Below are 15,407 nucleotides of genomic sequence, written 5' to 3'. Positions count from 1 at the left end.
TGAAAGGAGGTTTAGTGACTTCACATGTGGAAAGTAGCACGAGTTTCATGATGTATTTCATGTTAAGAATTGTCACTATAATTAATTAATATCAAATCAAAGGTTGAAGAGTGCACTTACCGAGGGCCCCGGTAATGGCATGATTTTCCTTTTGATTTGGTATGATGCAGTTCAAAAGTATAAAATGCTTTTGAACAAACAATATTGTTCAAAAACAACAAGAACAATGTATTTTATAATTTCACCTCATCAGATTTGTACAAGTTTTTCATTGTACACCAAAACTTGCAATAATTTGATTGCAAATGCTAATTTAACTTACCTGTATAATAATACTGAGCCTGCTCTAAAAATGACTGAAGCTATGGCTTCAGTGTAACTTTGTTTACAACCACCAGGTGACGCACGATGGTGTGATGTTCCAGATGGATGTTCTACTGACTCAATCCATGAAGACGAAGTTGGAAAGCAGGCTGTTCTACGACTCATCATCACAGACATTTTAAATTACCCTGGAAACCTCAAAGACTCAGAACTCAAAACAAAGCACCTACAAGCCATGCACTACAACTGCAAGCAGAAAAGGAAACTACCAAGAACAAGAACAATTTATCATTTAATTGCAGAACTCATGAACTTAAATAATTTCTTCTTGTGTTATGTGATTCCTGATAGAAGTGCATCGGAGTGGCAACGAAGACAACAACGAAGTCAAAGACATGTCATTGGCGAAGGAGATTACAACTGCAGTGCAAGTGTTCCAGAATACCGTTCCTACCTGAAGATGGAAGTTTCAAGATTGGACACAGCCTGCACTGCATACCTGACAGTGACAGTGACAGACGTCATCAACCAGGAAGGATGGATAAACCTTTTTATATTGTTGATGAAATGAATTTGTATGTTTACTTTTATAAGCTTACATGTCTGTACAAAAATTGCATTTATTGTCACCACTTTACCTTTCAGTCTTCAATGTTCACCATGTAAAATACCATTCTGTAGTCAGTCAACTTTATACAGAGAGACATTATTATAATATTCCACAGAGACATGGATGGACGTCATCAAGCAGTGTTGAAAATTTCACATTTTTGTTGTTATTCCTGGCCATGCTGGCTGGAAAACATTGCTGGAAATTTTTAAATTATTATTGGTGAACATCAACCATACATACAAGTGTTGATAGAAAATTTAACTGCTCACCACATTGAACAGTCGGTACATTTTTATTGTAAATATCGTACAACTGTTTTGACAGTTCATTATCGATTTTCAAATGTTATTGTTTGGCGATCAGCTGTTTTTTTTTTTCAATGAATGAAATGATATGTACGTGTGCGACGAACTCTTCATGCTGATGCACATGTGTGTACATGTTTACAACTGTACATGTTTGTTTCCAAGGTAAATTGAATGTTTCTGGAGATAAATTTATCTCACATGTTTAAAATGTGTTTATTCCTCAACATAAAAAGATTTATTCTTTTGAATTATTATTCATCTTTACAAACACGTTTAAAAATGTGTTTATGTGGATGTAAGAATCAGAATTCGTACCAGAATTCATTATTTTGGCTGCTCAATTTTGCAAATTCTAAAAACGCGCCGAAAGTAGTTCCTGCTTATGGGATACGGGCTGTCAGTAGCAGCTCAAACATTTTATGTGCATGTAAACATTGGAAATAATTTGAGCACGAACTGTTTTTGTATCTTTTCAATCATCTGTGTATTTCATAATTCTGGATACAGTTCTCGTGTGCATTTAACGAAATTCAACTGAGTTGATTGTTTACCCAGGAAGTTAACGTAAGCACTAATTAACTCTCGTTCTTCGTGACTTTTTACACTGTTGTTTTATTTATTTTTGGTAAGCTTAAAAATATCCGAATGTCAATACAGTGTAATTTACGATGAACCAGGAGATGACTATAGATTTGCTATCCAGTGACATTATAATGTTGAATGTCGAAATAGTCCTGATTCCTGAGATGAGATTGGATGATGGTGGATTCCTGCTCAAGAATGGCAATACTGGTAATTGTGATGTAGGACTTGGTTTTGTATAATGTGACAGTAGATCTATTGTCTGATAACTGGTGTCTAATTTTTTTATTTTTTTTTTATGTATAAATCTTTTTCAATATTACCTCGTATTTTGAGGACAAAATGTTTTCTTAGAAGGGGGTAATGTAACGGAACCCCCAGTAGGCACCTCAGTAGGCCTACTAATATTGAAAACCATCATTTAAACTTCGGCAGCACTAATCATATTTTTATCATAGTTTATAATCTATTCATTTAAATCTTTATTTCATTTGCTTAGGTATCGCGTGCTTCCTTTGCAGGCGCAGCGCGTACGCAAATTGCGCGAACCAAATTGTTTGCGCGATATAGAAATGAAATGCCGATCGTGTTGTTTTGGAACGGCTGAGTTGCGGCCCAGACTTTGTACCGGGTGGACGTGTATTGCATGTCTTGCAACTCGCACTTCGGCACTCGGACATTCTGATACTAGATTCGCTGATCCTTTTAGGATCAGCTACGTGAGTGTTGTAATGATTCGTATTTAAAATAATATCTGACTAGAAATGTGCTTATTAATTTACTTCTAATTTTTATATATTTTTGGATCACACGGAGACTCAGTAAGCGCGGATTAATTCCGAGTGAGTTCTCGCTTATGGCGTGATCAGGTTTTTGGCTTTTCTATTTTTAACTTCAGTCAGATAAATAAAATACGCATCGTCGATAAATCATAAATCATTAATTTCTTTAGTTAATTCATCTTATTAATTGTCACGATTTTCTAATCTATACGTCGGCCTTTTAATAAAGAAATAATATAATAAATGTATTTGAGAGATCGGCGATAGAGTCCGATACTCTAAATTTCGTCATCAATTTGAGCGTGGGAAATTACAGCAATCAGCTGTTTATTTGTAAACAAACCCACGATGATTTAAGCTTTTATGCCGATGCACTCGTGACTTTTACAGGATGAAGTGACTGGTTTTAGTGATTAAATAATGTCGTTATTTTGCTGATAATTTCAGTAATGAGATTGGAATTGTAAACTTGATAACGTGAATATTGAATATATTGTTGTGCATTGTGAAGCTTATAGTTTACGCTGGGAAACCAGTACAATATAATATTGATAATTTTATATGTTGTCATGAGTCACCTTTATTGATCTCATTTCTTTAATTAAGTTACTTAAATTAATTAATTCACAATCCGTGGCAAATCACAATCAAACTTACAACCATTTCATAATTAACGACGACCAGGTATTTATGCTATTTCTGATCCTGACATTTAGGCCTATATTTCACATCGATCCTTTAGGACTTTCACGCTACCATATTTAGTCCATATCTGTATTTGTAGGCCAAGGCACATCCGTTTCAATATGAAATGTTATAAATATTTATATTGCTTCTTTCTTTGCATGTTCTTCTCCTCTTTCTTTATTTGTTAGCTTTGTGTAATTGTATGTTGTAACTTAAGGCAGTGTAAGGGGGTGCTCGCTTCAGGCCTTTTGAGCATCTCCTCATTCAAATGTTGTGTCTTTTATATATATTTTGTATGTCGATTTGTATGAAAATAAAATAAAATGATGATGTATGATGATGATGATGTACATCATTTCCTACAGAGTCGTGAGATATGTCAAACTTTTCCCTTAGTCATAAGGAACAAAAAAAAGTCAGTGGTCGCATATCTGTAGGATCATTGGTTAATAAGATATAGTCACTTTTTTAAATTTTTAACCAAATATCTTAGAGAGTCGTGCCATATGTCAAAAAGGAACAGAAAAGTCAGTGGTCGCATATGGTCATTTTCACGGTAAAGGGTGTAACTTTGGATTTTTAACATTTTAATCCGTAGTATTCTAATAAAGCCACAGAATTCCATGATTTTTGGCCACATAAGTCATCTAGTTAGCAGCTACCTTGGGTAGCATAATCAGCTTTGGGAGTTACTGCGTTCAGTTTTAGCAGGCTTAAATGTACCTAATATTGCCATTTTGAAAAACTATAAAAAACAGTAACATTTTTGTAAAACCCTGTGTTTTCTTCAAATAGTTCATGGATAATTTATCTTATCCTGAAAGTACAGTCATATGTTCAGTAAACACTGCCACATTAGATTTAATTGTGAACAGCCCTGTATTTTTGAGAACCGGACTTGATATTTGTTGTTTCGAGGCTTCATTTTCCGTTAACAATTGTTAACAAACTTTGTGGGTGTAGCTTTGGTTCATAATTCTTGGTTATTTCTTCACTTCTTCTTTATTCATAACAGTTGTTATCTTAACTTGAAATAGGTAACAAAAATTAGTCGATTTGCAAGCTTTTAAAATTTTTATAAAATCTTGACTTCAAAGAGCCGTTTTCCGTTAACTTTTTGAAGCCTCGAAACAAACTGTTCAGCAAGCTTGTGCAAATATAAATAAAAGAGCTCATCCAATCTATTTATCAAAATGTAGCAAAGTAGATCCTCAAGTCACATGTTTTTAAATCGTGGAGATATATCACCGTTTGAAAATGGGACCCAATACAAACTTTCCGTTAACAATTGAAGCCTCCGAAACAAATGAAGCCTCCGAAACAACAATAAGATTAATTATCATCTATGCATATCTAAATTGGTGTGTTTCATACTGATATCTGTATTGTAATTATTACTTGATATATGCAGAATGTCATAAATTTTAAAAAAAATTGACATTATGGTGAATGTTTGAAAAATATACTGATACCCAAAAAAGCCTGTTTCGGAGGCTTCACATGCAAAAAACACCACACTTAACAAATGGGGTGAAAAAATTAACATGTGATAAATCTACAATATCTGCCGCATAGAATCATTGAATCAATACACACAAGAAAATAACAGCTTAGATGATCCCAACACTGCTGTTTTCAAAAAAACTACTTCTGCAATGTTTAACAATTGTTAACATGAAGCCTCCGAAACAAAAAAAATGACTTGCTGTGATAATTTAATTTTTGTCACAACTGAAATTCAATACTTAGAAGCAAAGCATGAAAATGGGTAATTGTGATATTTTTTACCTATTTTTTTATGTCAACTTGTAGTAGTTAGCCAAATATTTTACTTTTATGATCACCTGTGTTGTTAACTGAAGCCTCCGAAACACAAATCGCTTGAATTGCCAATTCTAAAAAATAACTCCAATTTCTGTGAAACTTGGCTGGGAGGTTCCTTTCATCAAGTAGTATTTGTACATGAAGTTAGACATTCAAATTATTTTAGGAACCCAATTAAAACTTTAAAAATGTGTTTCAGGTTTGGAAATTTCCATTGTAAATGACACTTGATGTTAAAAATTTTCAAAACTGCAATTACAAACATAGCAAAACATGGTATAAAATTTAACTTATATCTGTTGACTTACTTTGGAATGGGATTTCACATGTATTACAGCTTTCATGTCATAGTTTTCTGACGTTATGTAAAATACATTTTTCTTAGATTTTAACCAAAATGTTATGGAAATGTCAAATTTTTATTAGAAATCAAAAGGTTTAAGACTTGAAACATTATTTTACTGGAATTTTAAGTTGCTTCTATGCATGATTTCAGTAAACAGAAACATATTTAAGTGGTTTGAAATTTTGACCCTAAAAATCAAAAGTTACACCCTTTACTGTGAAAATGACCATATAGGATCATCGGTTAATGAGATATAGTCACTTTTTTGTGCGTTGTGCACTTAACCCCCTTGTATTTTACTTCTGGATATCATTTGGAGTCAAATGATTTTTCATTTTAAAGCTTATGATATATTTTCTAAACACGAAATAAAACAAAATTGACCGCCAGCCGACTTTACAGCTGTTTCGTGATGGACGGTCACATATATTCATTAACATATTAAATCGTTTATCCCTTTTGGTCAATATCGAATTGGTTTGTGGCTGACTTAGCTTGGGGCCAATGCATGAATTGGCATATGGCCAAGTCAACTGTGGACGAATTGGTTTGGGCCGAATCGACCTGATACCAGGAAATGCCGAAAAATTACATACTTTTACAAGGCAAAAAGCAACTTTTCTAGGCATTGTTGACATGGTGCCCCCGCTAAAGAAAGTTTCCTACTATAAAGACCTAACTTTTGAGATGGTTTATACGGTTTGAAGGTGCAAAATTAACAATAAGCTTAAAATAAGACGCCGTTACCGCCGGGTTATCATCAACGATTTTTACAGATGACGTCATCAGACGCAATCTGTCTTGATAATATGGACTAATATATAGAGCACGTAGTGTGATGGACTGGAAACTTCACGCATCGATCTGAGGACAGCTTTCAAACATAAGTCTTGATAGTAATACGCTGTTTTAATTAGCCTATATAATACACGGGGAAGCCGACGGTGTCCACATCTTTTTTTTTTTTTCCTTTTTCAGCTTTTTGTATTTTATCTGTACTTGGAGCTGGTGGGGGAGAGAAAGCATAAAATACATTCAGGAAAAAATACAACTCGAACCAAAGATCAAGGCTCCATTTCAAATTTAACCCTAAACAAGAAATGTCTTTAAAAAAGACAATGCCTCAAGAGATTCCAGCGGGCACCATCTGTTATTTGCCATAAGAGATACTTGAAATGCTAGCTTTAAGCCTAGTACAAGGAACTTATACGATGTCCTCATATTCACAAACTGATACTATCTGTCCATCGTATAAGACTATTACCGTAAGGCAGCGTATTGAATGAATATTAAACAGTCAAGAATAAGCTCCGCCACCCGCTGTTTCGGATCCCTCACTGTCTCCCAAAACATCAAAAGCGTTGCGCGTATACTTAAGACTGTCATTTTTCACACAACGCAGACAAAGTAAGGCCAACTTGCCTACAAATGGTCAAATTTTGGCAAGAAATATCTCTGTGTAATCCTATGCAAGTCCCACATCACATCCATCACATCGATATCGGCGATCGTATTTTTTTTACTGAAGTTAGGCTAGGCTGGTTACCACCAGCGTCATGCGCGTGACGTGACACAGCTAAAATAATCAACCAGAAAGCGGGGATCATTAAAGCGTCAACAATCTCAAAATACGCAATGACAGTAAACTTAATGGCGAGCGGTCCCAATTTTGAGCCATACAAGTTTACGTGGTGAACTAGCTTTATTTAAGCCATCTTGCAATGGTAATAATTCTGATGTATTTAATGCAGGAATATACACACCCAGTTTTTGCCCACTTTGTACATAAATTTTAAATTTACACCCCCAGTTTTTTAAATTTACACACCCAAACCTTCTGATCCTGCCTAAGACCCTGCCTAGCATGGAGGACAGGCCTAGGCAAAATAAAAGCTTTTTTTCTAATAATTTCTCCATAAGCGTCATTTATGTCAACAAATTGTTCGCAAATCCACAGCAGGGTTGCAAATATACCATATGTCACTCGGAGTGCGACAATTTGTACAGATAAATTTATCACAGGTATTTTTCTATTAATTTGGCCATTCGTCTGCATATTACCAAAAATAATGCATTTTGGGCGACTGTTTCTCCACGAACGTCATTTATGTCGACAAATTGTTCGCAAATCCACCACAGGGTTGCAAATATACCATACGTCACGGAGTGCGACAATGTGTACAGATAAATTTATCACAGGTATTTTTCTATTAATTTGACCATTCGTGTGCATATTACCAAATAATTTTTTTATAACCCATTTTGGCCCACCGTTTCACATGAACGTCATTTATTGCGACAAATTGTTCGCAAATCCACGGTTAGTTTTAAGAATATAATACATGGCATAAAATGTGACAATTTATCAAAATAAATTGATAATGAACGCTTTTGTGGATATTTGCCAATACAATTATACATCTGACATGTATATGAATTATGATTATGTCTTCAGGCTGTCTTCAGTCAGTAGGAATTCAGATGAGTACATGCAGCTGAGACTAGTCAATGCTAGTCTCAGGTTGTAGTAAGCTACAAATTTCAAATGTAGGATTTGTTCTCATTGCTTACCTGTGTTTCACATCATATTTTGTGGTCAAAATGATTACAAATGTGTAATTTGCAGTCATTTCCAACGGCTAGTAAGGATTTGAATGCACACTAAACCCGGGCCGTGACACTCGTATTCAATCCCTGTATAAAAGTGAAGCGGCAGTTGACACATCGTAAGTTTGAGTGACAGTTGCTAGGCATTTTAAATACAAGATGGCGGATGTCGATCGAGTACGTGCTATTTTATCAGCAAAAATACAGCTGATTTAGCCAAATTCAACATGGGGTCATCGGTTATAATATTTTCCTAGCATATTGAGCTAACACCACAGCTACATGGTTTTTCACAATATACTAGTAATAAAATAAAGAAAATCAGTAAGCTTAAGACGAATATTACCAGGGAAGTGCAAATTGCACTTCCCTGATATTACCTAGGGGAGATCGGGGGAAAGTGGAACATATTTTTGTCCAGCCCAAACAGGATTACGAGCAAGCAAGGCAAAACGTAAGGTTTACAAGATACATATTTGGTGCATACGCACCAATATGAACCTCGCGCCAATCAACCTTTTTGTTCCTTATGACCGGAGGAAAAGTTCGACATATCGCATACGACTCTTTAGGATATTTGATTAAAAAGATACAGAGTTAAGTGCAGAAAGTACCATAAGGGACTATATCTCATTAACCAATGATCATACAGATCTGCGACCACTGAATTTTTTGTTCCTTATGACCAGACGAAAAGTTTGACATATCGCACGACTCTCTAGAATATTTGGTTAAAAAGATAGAGGGTTAAATGCACAAAATTGGAAAAGTGTAACAGCTCTATCTCATTAACCAATGATCCTACAGATATGCCACCGCTGACTTATTTGTTCCTTATGGCCAGAGGAAAAGTTTGACATATCGCACGACTCTGTGGGATATTTGGTTAAAAAGATAGAGGGTTAAGTACACAAAGTAGAAAAAAGTGACTATATCTCATTAACCAATGATCCTACAGAGATGTGACCACTGACTTTTTTGTTCCTTATGACCAGAGGAAAAGTTTGACATATCGCACGACTCTGTGGGATATTTGGTTAAAAAGATAGAGGGCTAAATGCACAAAGTAGAAAAAAGTGACTATATCTCATAAACCAATGATCCTACAGAAATGCGACCACTGACTTTTTGTTCCTTATGACCAGAGGAAAAGTTTGACATATCGCATGCGACTCTGTGGTATATTTGGTTAAAAAGATAGAGGTTAAATGCACAAAGTAGAAAAAGTGACTATATCTCGTTAACCAATGATCCTACAGATATGCGACCACTGACTTTTTTGTTCCTTATGACCAGAGGAAAAGTATGACATATCGCACGACTCTGCGGTATATTTGGTTAAAAAGATAGAGGGCTAAATGCACAAAGTAGAAAAAAAAGTGACTATATCTCATAAACCAATGATCCTACAGAAATGCGACCACTGACTTTTTTGTTCCTTATGACCAGAGGAAAAGTTTGACATATCGCACGACTCTGTGGTATATTTGGTTAAAAAGATAGAGGGTTAAATGCACAAAGTAGAAAAAGTGACTATATCTCGTTAACCAATGATCCTACAGAGATGCGAACACTGACTTTTTTGTTCCTTATGACCAGAGGAAAAGTATGACATATCGCATACGACTCTGCGGTATATTTGGTTAAAAAGATAGGAAAAAAGTGACTATATCTCATAAACCAATGATCCTACAGAAATGCGACCACTGACTTTTTGTTCCTTATGACCAGAGGAAAAGTTTGACATATCACACGACTCTGTGGTATATTTGGTTAAAAAGATAGAGGGTTAAATGCACAAAGTAGAAAAAGTGACTATATCTCGTTAACCAATGATCCTACAGATATGCGACCACTGACTTTTTTGTTCCTTATGACCAGAGGAAAAGTATGACATATCGCGCGACTCTGTGGTATATTTGGTTAAAAAGATAGAGGGTTAAATGCACAAAGTAGAAAAAAGTGACTATATCTCATCAACCAATGATCCTACAGATATGCGACCACTGACTTTTTTGTTCTTTATGACCAGAGGAAAAGTTTGACATATCGCACGACTCTGTGGGATATTTGGTTAAAAAGATAGAGGGTTAAGTACACAAAGTACAAAAAAGGATGCAGCCAAAGATAGGAGCTTGTAGTCACCTGCTCCGCAGCCGACTGATGATTCCGCTTTGCCCGTGTTCCACTTTGCCCGATCTCCCTAAATATTCGTCTCAGGCTGAACTATTTAGCTACCGTTCACAAAAAATTCGACATTTTTGTAAGACGGGAGGTGCAGGCCCTTTAAATATCCCTAAAATCCTTCACAGATACCTTATTTCAGATTAACTTCTTTAAAACAATAAAAACTTTACACATTCAAAGCTTTATATTCTTTTCAAAGTCCAGAATCAAGTCAAACATTTTTATAATCACTCTTCAAGGCAAACATTTTACTACAACCCCGTATAAAGAATTTATGACCGTCCCTGTCATTTATTTTTCTAATGCATAATTCATTAGCCCGAAATGCAGACTCATTGAGCATTTTGTACTGTAAGAACTTCGTGGCAACATGGAAAAACGTAGCCCAAATGTACTTGACAGAATGATTTGTCATGGCAATCCGGCCATTATTTCGCCCAATAGTCGCGTTTCATGTTCCAATTCGAATACATACTGCTTTCGGCAGAAAAATCACTCATTTTTGAAACCGGACGTTGTTCAAATTTGCGCCAAAACTCTGAAATAAAATATTGGGATTTTTTCTCAGATTCCTTCATGTAGACACTTGCCAGAAGCAAATGAGCTGAAAAGCAGGCGAATTTTGACAATTATCTTTAGAAAATAAAGCCATAACAAGCTCAAATAAGCGGTGGACTATTTTAAACCGAATTTCACTGGTACATAAATCGTGGAGTGATTTGGTGGTGCGCCCTCTGAAAAGATTTGAAGAATAGAAGGCTGACGTTGCGCCAAAACATGTGGGCCTATTCAATGATATATGAACTACCACTCATGTTCTTGTCAGCGCTACAGTGCAAAACTTCTCTTTAACATTACATTCAAATAATAATTACATTGTAAATTGGAACTGACACCAATTTTTTTCAGGAATACTTGTTTATTATGTCATAAATGACAAAATTTTAGGGGAATGCTCACTTAGTCACTTTGCGCTAAGCCCGACCACTTAATTAAACAATGCAATGCCACCACAGATATTGGTACTGTGATGCCACGATGCCTTTTCTGAGGTGCAACAAAACTGGAAGGAAGGAATTGCTGTATATAATATGCACAGGATTGTTAACCATGCTAATCAACAATATCAGTGATTCAAAATAGCCATTGCCAGAGGAAGCGCCCAGGTAAAATTGATAGCAATGATAGGGGTGGCAAAATTTATCTAGGGGTCCAGGTGTTAGTGCCCCTGAGGCACATAAAGGCGCAGGATTGGTCATTGCACAAATAGCCTACAATTGCAAGAAAGTGTGCAATTTGTACAAATAGTGAAATAGCACAAATAGCCAGGTACCTAAGCAATTTTAGATAGTTGCAATTGATGCAAGCTATGTTGGACAAATTGTATTTAAATAGCCACATGTGTTGCAATTTGTGTGATTTATGCCAGTCAATTGCACAAATAGCCTACAGTTGCAAGAAATTATGCAATTTGTACAAATAGCACAAATAGCGACGCAGCTAAGCAACTTTTACAAATTGTAGAAATAGCCACAATTTGCAATTTGTGCAATTTATAAAAGCAATGAGGACAATGTCTGAGTTGCTTCAAGTAAGCGCTATTTGTGCTATTTGTGCAATTGGTGGAAAGAAAATTTAAGTAAGGCCAAAAAAAAAACCCAGTTTGTTTGTCCATAGAGGCTTATGAAACAGTTGGGTCGGTAGGTGGGATTTTTTTTTATACATATATTGCACTTGAAACTGAAATTTGAAGACTGGTAAATATAAAGTCAAAACACAGCACTTTTACTGGTTTAACTCTTGAGATGGTTCTGCATGTATACTGTTCATTTTCTTTACATTTTCTTTCTTTAAATTTATACTAACCACTGTTTTACTAGCACATTCAACGCCATTGTTGTTGTATAATAAATGAACATGTTGAGAAAAATTACAATGTGTCATAAAAATGTGGCTAAAAATATGTGACAGCCATTAAGATTGGTTGTAACACCTGCTCCAATGTGGAATCTGCAATTGCCCATAGAACTGTCAACTGTGTGACCTTGACCTTGACTTGATTCTTGGATTATGATTCAGCATAATATTCCTTCCTGTGCCTGCTCTGGACCAATGACCTTTGAAATACAGTGTGTACTACTCTATTTAATTTTCTATAAAATTACTGAACATATATTTTATCAAATCTTCAAAATATAAAAAGTTCTTCCTTCCCAGGTTTGTTCAAAGGGTCAAGGTTGTTTCAACTCAACTTTTCATAACCTGGAGTTGTTGTTGTGTTGTTTACAAATTATCCTTTATAGTTAAATTGACATTGCGATATTAAATTAAATTTAAAATAATATAAATTGAATGTGAGCAATCTTGGAGCAGAGTTTATCATTATATGTTTACACAAAATTAATGATAACATACACAAATATGTAATGAATCGGTAATACCGTACCAAGATCAATGATAAACTCAGCTCGCCAGATATTTACCAGACAATGTTCAGCTCAGACTATGACCACTATCTCATATCTATGGCGCAAGAAAGACGAATCGCGAAAGTCCAGTGACCGGGGCGGTTAGTGGACTTTCGCGGTCAATCTTTCTCTGAGCAAAAAACAGGTCCTATTCGGCGGACTACGCCAGATTCAAGCTGACGTGTACATGGTATTGAGAATCTCGAACCACCGAGTGTAGGCCTATATATTGGTATGATGATCACACCATCCAGTGCCACAAGTGGCATGTTGTTTATTTTCATCAGTACTGCACGTACCATTACACGTAGTGCAGTAACCCCATTGACCAGTGATTTGTATAGATGCTAGAGGCATGCAGGGTACAGGTTTTTTAAGCAATATTAATGATTTTGTTAAATTTTGTTATTATATAATCATTTGAAAAGATATTCTGTCCATTTTAAGCCTAAATAATGAGGTAAAAATGAAAGAAAACTAAAACCACTTTACTATTTTGGCTACTTATAGAGTGGCACTTTATGAGGGATTTAATTCAAAATTGTTAATGTTGTCATAAATGCAACAAATTTGACTGATTCCATCAAATAAGAATGATGGTAATCTGGACAACCATTGAATCAATTGGAGAGCGTGGTCTAATGGTTAGGGTACTTGCCTTTAGTGCATGAGGTCCCGGGTTCAATTCCCGGCGGTGGAGATTTGCTGGGATATTGACTTGGAAAAAAAATGTCTGAAATTAATTGGCAACATCTGTAGATTAAATTCAGACATCCGCTCTCCCATGATTCATTTAGAATTGGGTAAATGAATCATGAAAGTACTCCGCCCTTCGGAGGGACGTTAAGCCGTCGGTCCCGTGTACAGAGAGCTATACCTGTACATATATCTCATGATCAGTTTCGAAAAGAGTAGGGTGTTAACCCCTGACTGTTCCCAACCGTCCGGTGCTCAAATGGACCCCAATGGAAATAAGCTTCAATAGAGGCTTTCTTAGGTTATCCAGGATTGTCAACTCCCGAACAAATCAAATCAAAAATCAACCGCACTAATGATTTAAAACTGTTTCCCAGAATATATAATCAGTATGCTGATACTACTAGTGATACTGTCCTTGTGTTTTATCAAGCATAACAATTTATATACTTGTATCCTTGATGCTAACGCTAATTTCAGGCTGCAAGCGCAAGTTATTCAGGCAGGTTTTAGTCCATGAATGCCAAATACTGCATCTTCTACTAAGGCTGGCATTTTCGATCGGGTAAACGGGTACCGCCGAGATTACATTACCGGGTAGGAAATACCCTCCCGGGTACCGAAATTCAAAAAAAATATTCATGTCATAGTCTATTAATGATTTCAAAATGCATTGAATTTGAATGCATTTTGAAATCATTAATAGAGTATGACATGAATACAAATATCGATTTTCATATTAAAAATACAAAATATCTTGAAATTTTTTTTTTTTTTTTTTTTTTTTTTTAGGTCAACCATGAATGATCCTGGCATTTAGGTCTAGGTCCAGGGACACTACAAAACCGAAAAAATACAAAACTTTAAAAAATAAAAATAAATTTTTTTTTTTTTTTTTTGTTGAAAATTGGTACCAGGTTACCCGCCCGAAAAATGCGGCGGGTACCCGGGTACAAAATTACCCGAAAATGCCAGGCCTATCTTCTACCCAGTTGCACTTTTTTTTGGTCTTTTCCATTCTATTTCTGAATACAGTATATTTCTTACCTCCCAGACACCCTGCAAAGAAATCCCCCGCCATTCCTATGCCTCCTCCCCTGCTTTCTACCACCTGGATTTCTTCTGTTAAGTCAGCCAGCACTTAAAATGATGCCACAGCTTGGTAACAACAACAAAGATCACTTGATGATCTGTAAAAGAAAATGATTGGTCAGGTAAATTGGGAGGAATAGAGATCAAAATTTGGACTTACCGTTTATATCATGCATTGGAAAGTATCATGTCCTATTCAAGTCTTTTGCTCTGCGAGCGCTCTGTTAAGGCAGCTGTGTACTCTAGACATTGTTTCTTTCGCAAAATTGAGTTTTTTGATATGTTTGTACTTTGTTATGTTTTTTATAAATACAAGGAATGAAAATCCAGATTTGTAAACTCCAACTGCAATATTTTAAGGATTTTATTTCACTATTCCACTCGTGTTTGAAATTGAAAAGGAACGATAATCTTTGTTGTACCAGCTGGGTACACGCGCGCAACAACGCATCGTGCAATTTGTTAACACACAAATACGCTACGCATACGCGACGCATCTTATGGAAACACCACGGAAGCACAAAAACCTAGTGGTCAAATGGCTCTGTTTTAGCTGATAAAATGTGGGTTTTTCAAGTTCTTTCCCCCGATTTAAATATCAAGTTATGAATGGATTTCGCTCAAACTTCTCAAGGGGCCGTGGATTTACCCGATGTTTATGTAATGCAAGGTCGAAAAATAAAAACTGCCGCATTCTCCTGCGAGATTCGATGAAAGTGCAAAATGTGACCACTTTAAACTTCAATGGCCATTATTTCAATGTTCATTTATTCGGTAAAATAACGATTTAGGTACACGATAACTCAATAAATACAGCATCTAAAGGTAAGCAAATATGATCATCGTAAAAAGCATGATCGACTCAAGAAACAGTTTTCTCATTTTTTTATA

At 35.7% G+C, this 15,407-nt stretch overlaps 1 protein-coding gene across 1 annotated transcript in view; it reads right to left on the bottom strand.

The window, feature by feature from the left end:
• LOC140162659 (mitochondrial basic amino acids transporter-like) overlaps nucleotides 1-15,407 on the bottom strand; it is a 62,426-nt gene that overhangs the window by 45,038 nt on the left and 1,981 nt on the right. The window contains 1 exon segment of the mRNA XM_072185965.1: nucleotides 14,472-14,614. Within this exon segment, the coding sequence (XP_072042066.1) occupies nucleotides 14,472-14,505 (34 nt within the window). The 5' untranslated portion in view covers nucleotides 14,506-14,614.

Source organism: Amphiura filiformis, chromosome 1 (assembly GCF_039555335.1).
Source record: "Amphiura filiformis chromosome 1, Afil_fr2py, whole genome shotgun sequence".
In the NCBI taxonomy this organism is placed as follows: Eukaryota; Metazoa; Echinodermata; class Ophiuroidea; order Amphilepidida; family Amphiuridae; genus Amphiura; species Amphiura filiformis.
This window is presented reverse-complemented; position numbering and strand designations above follow the sequence as displayed.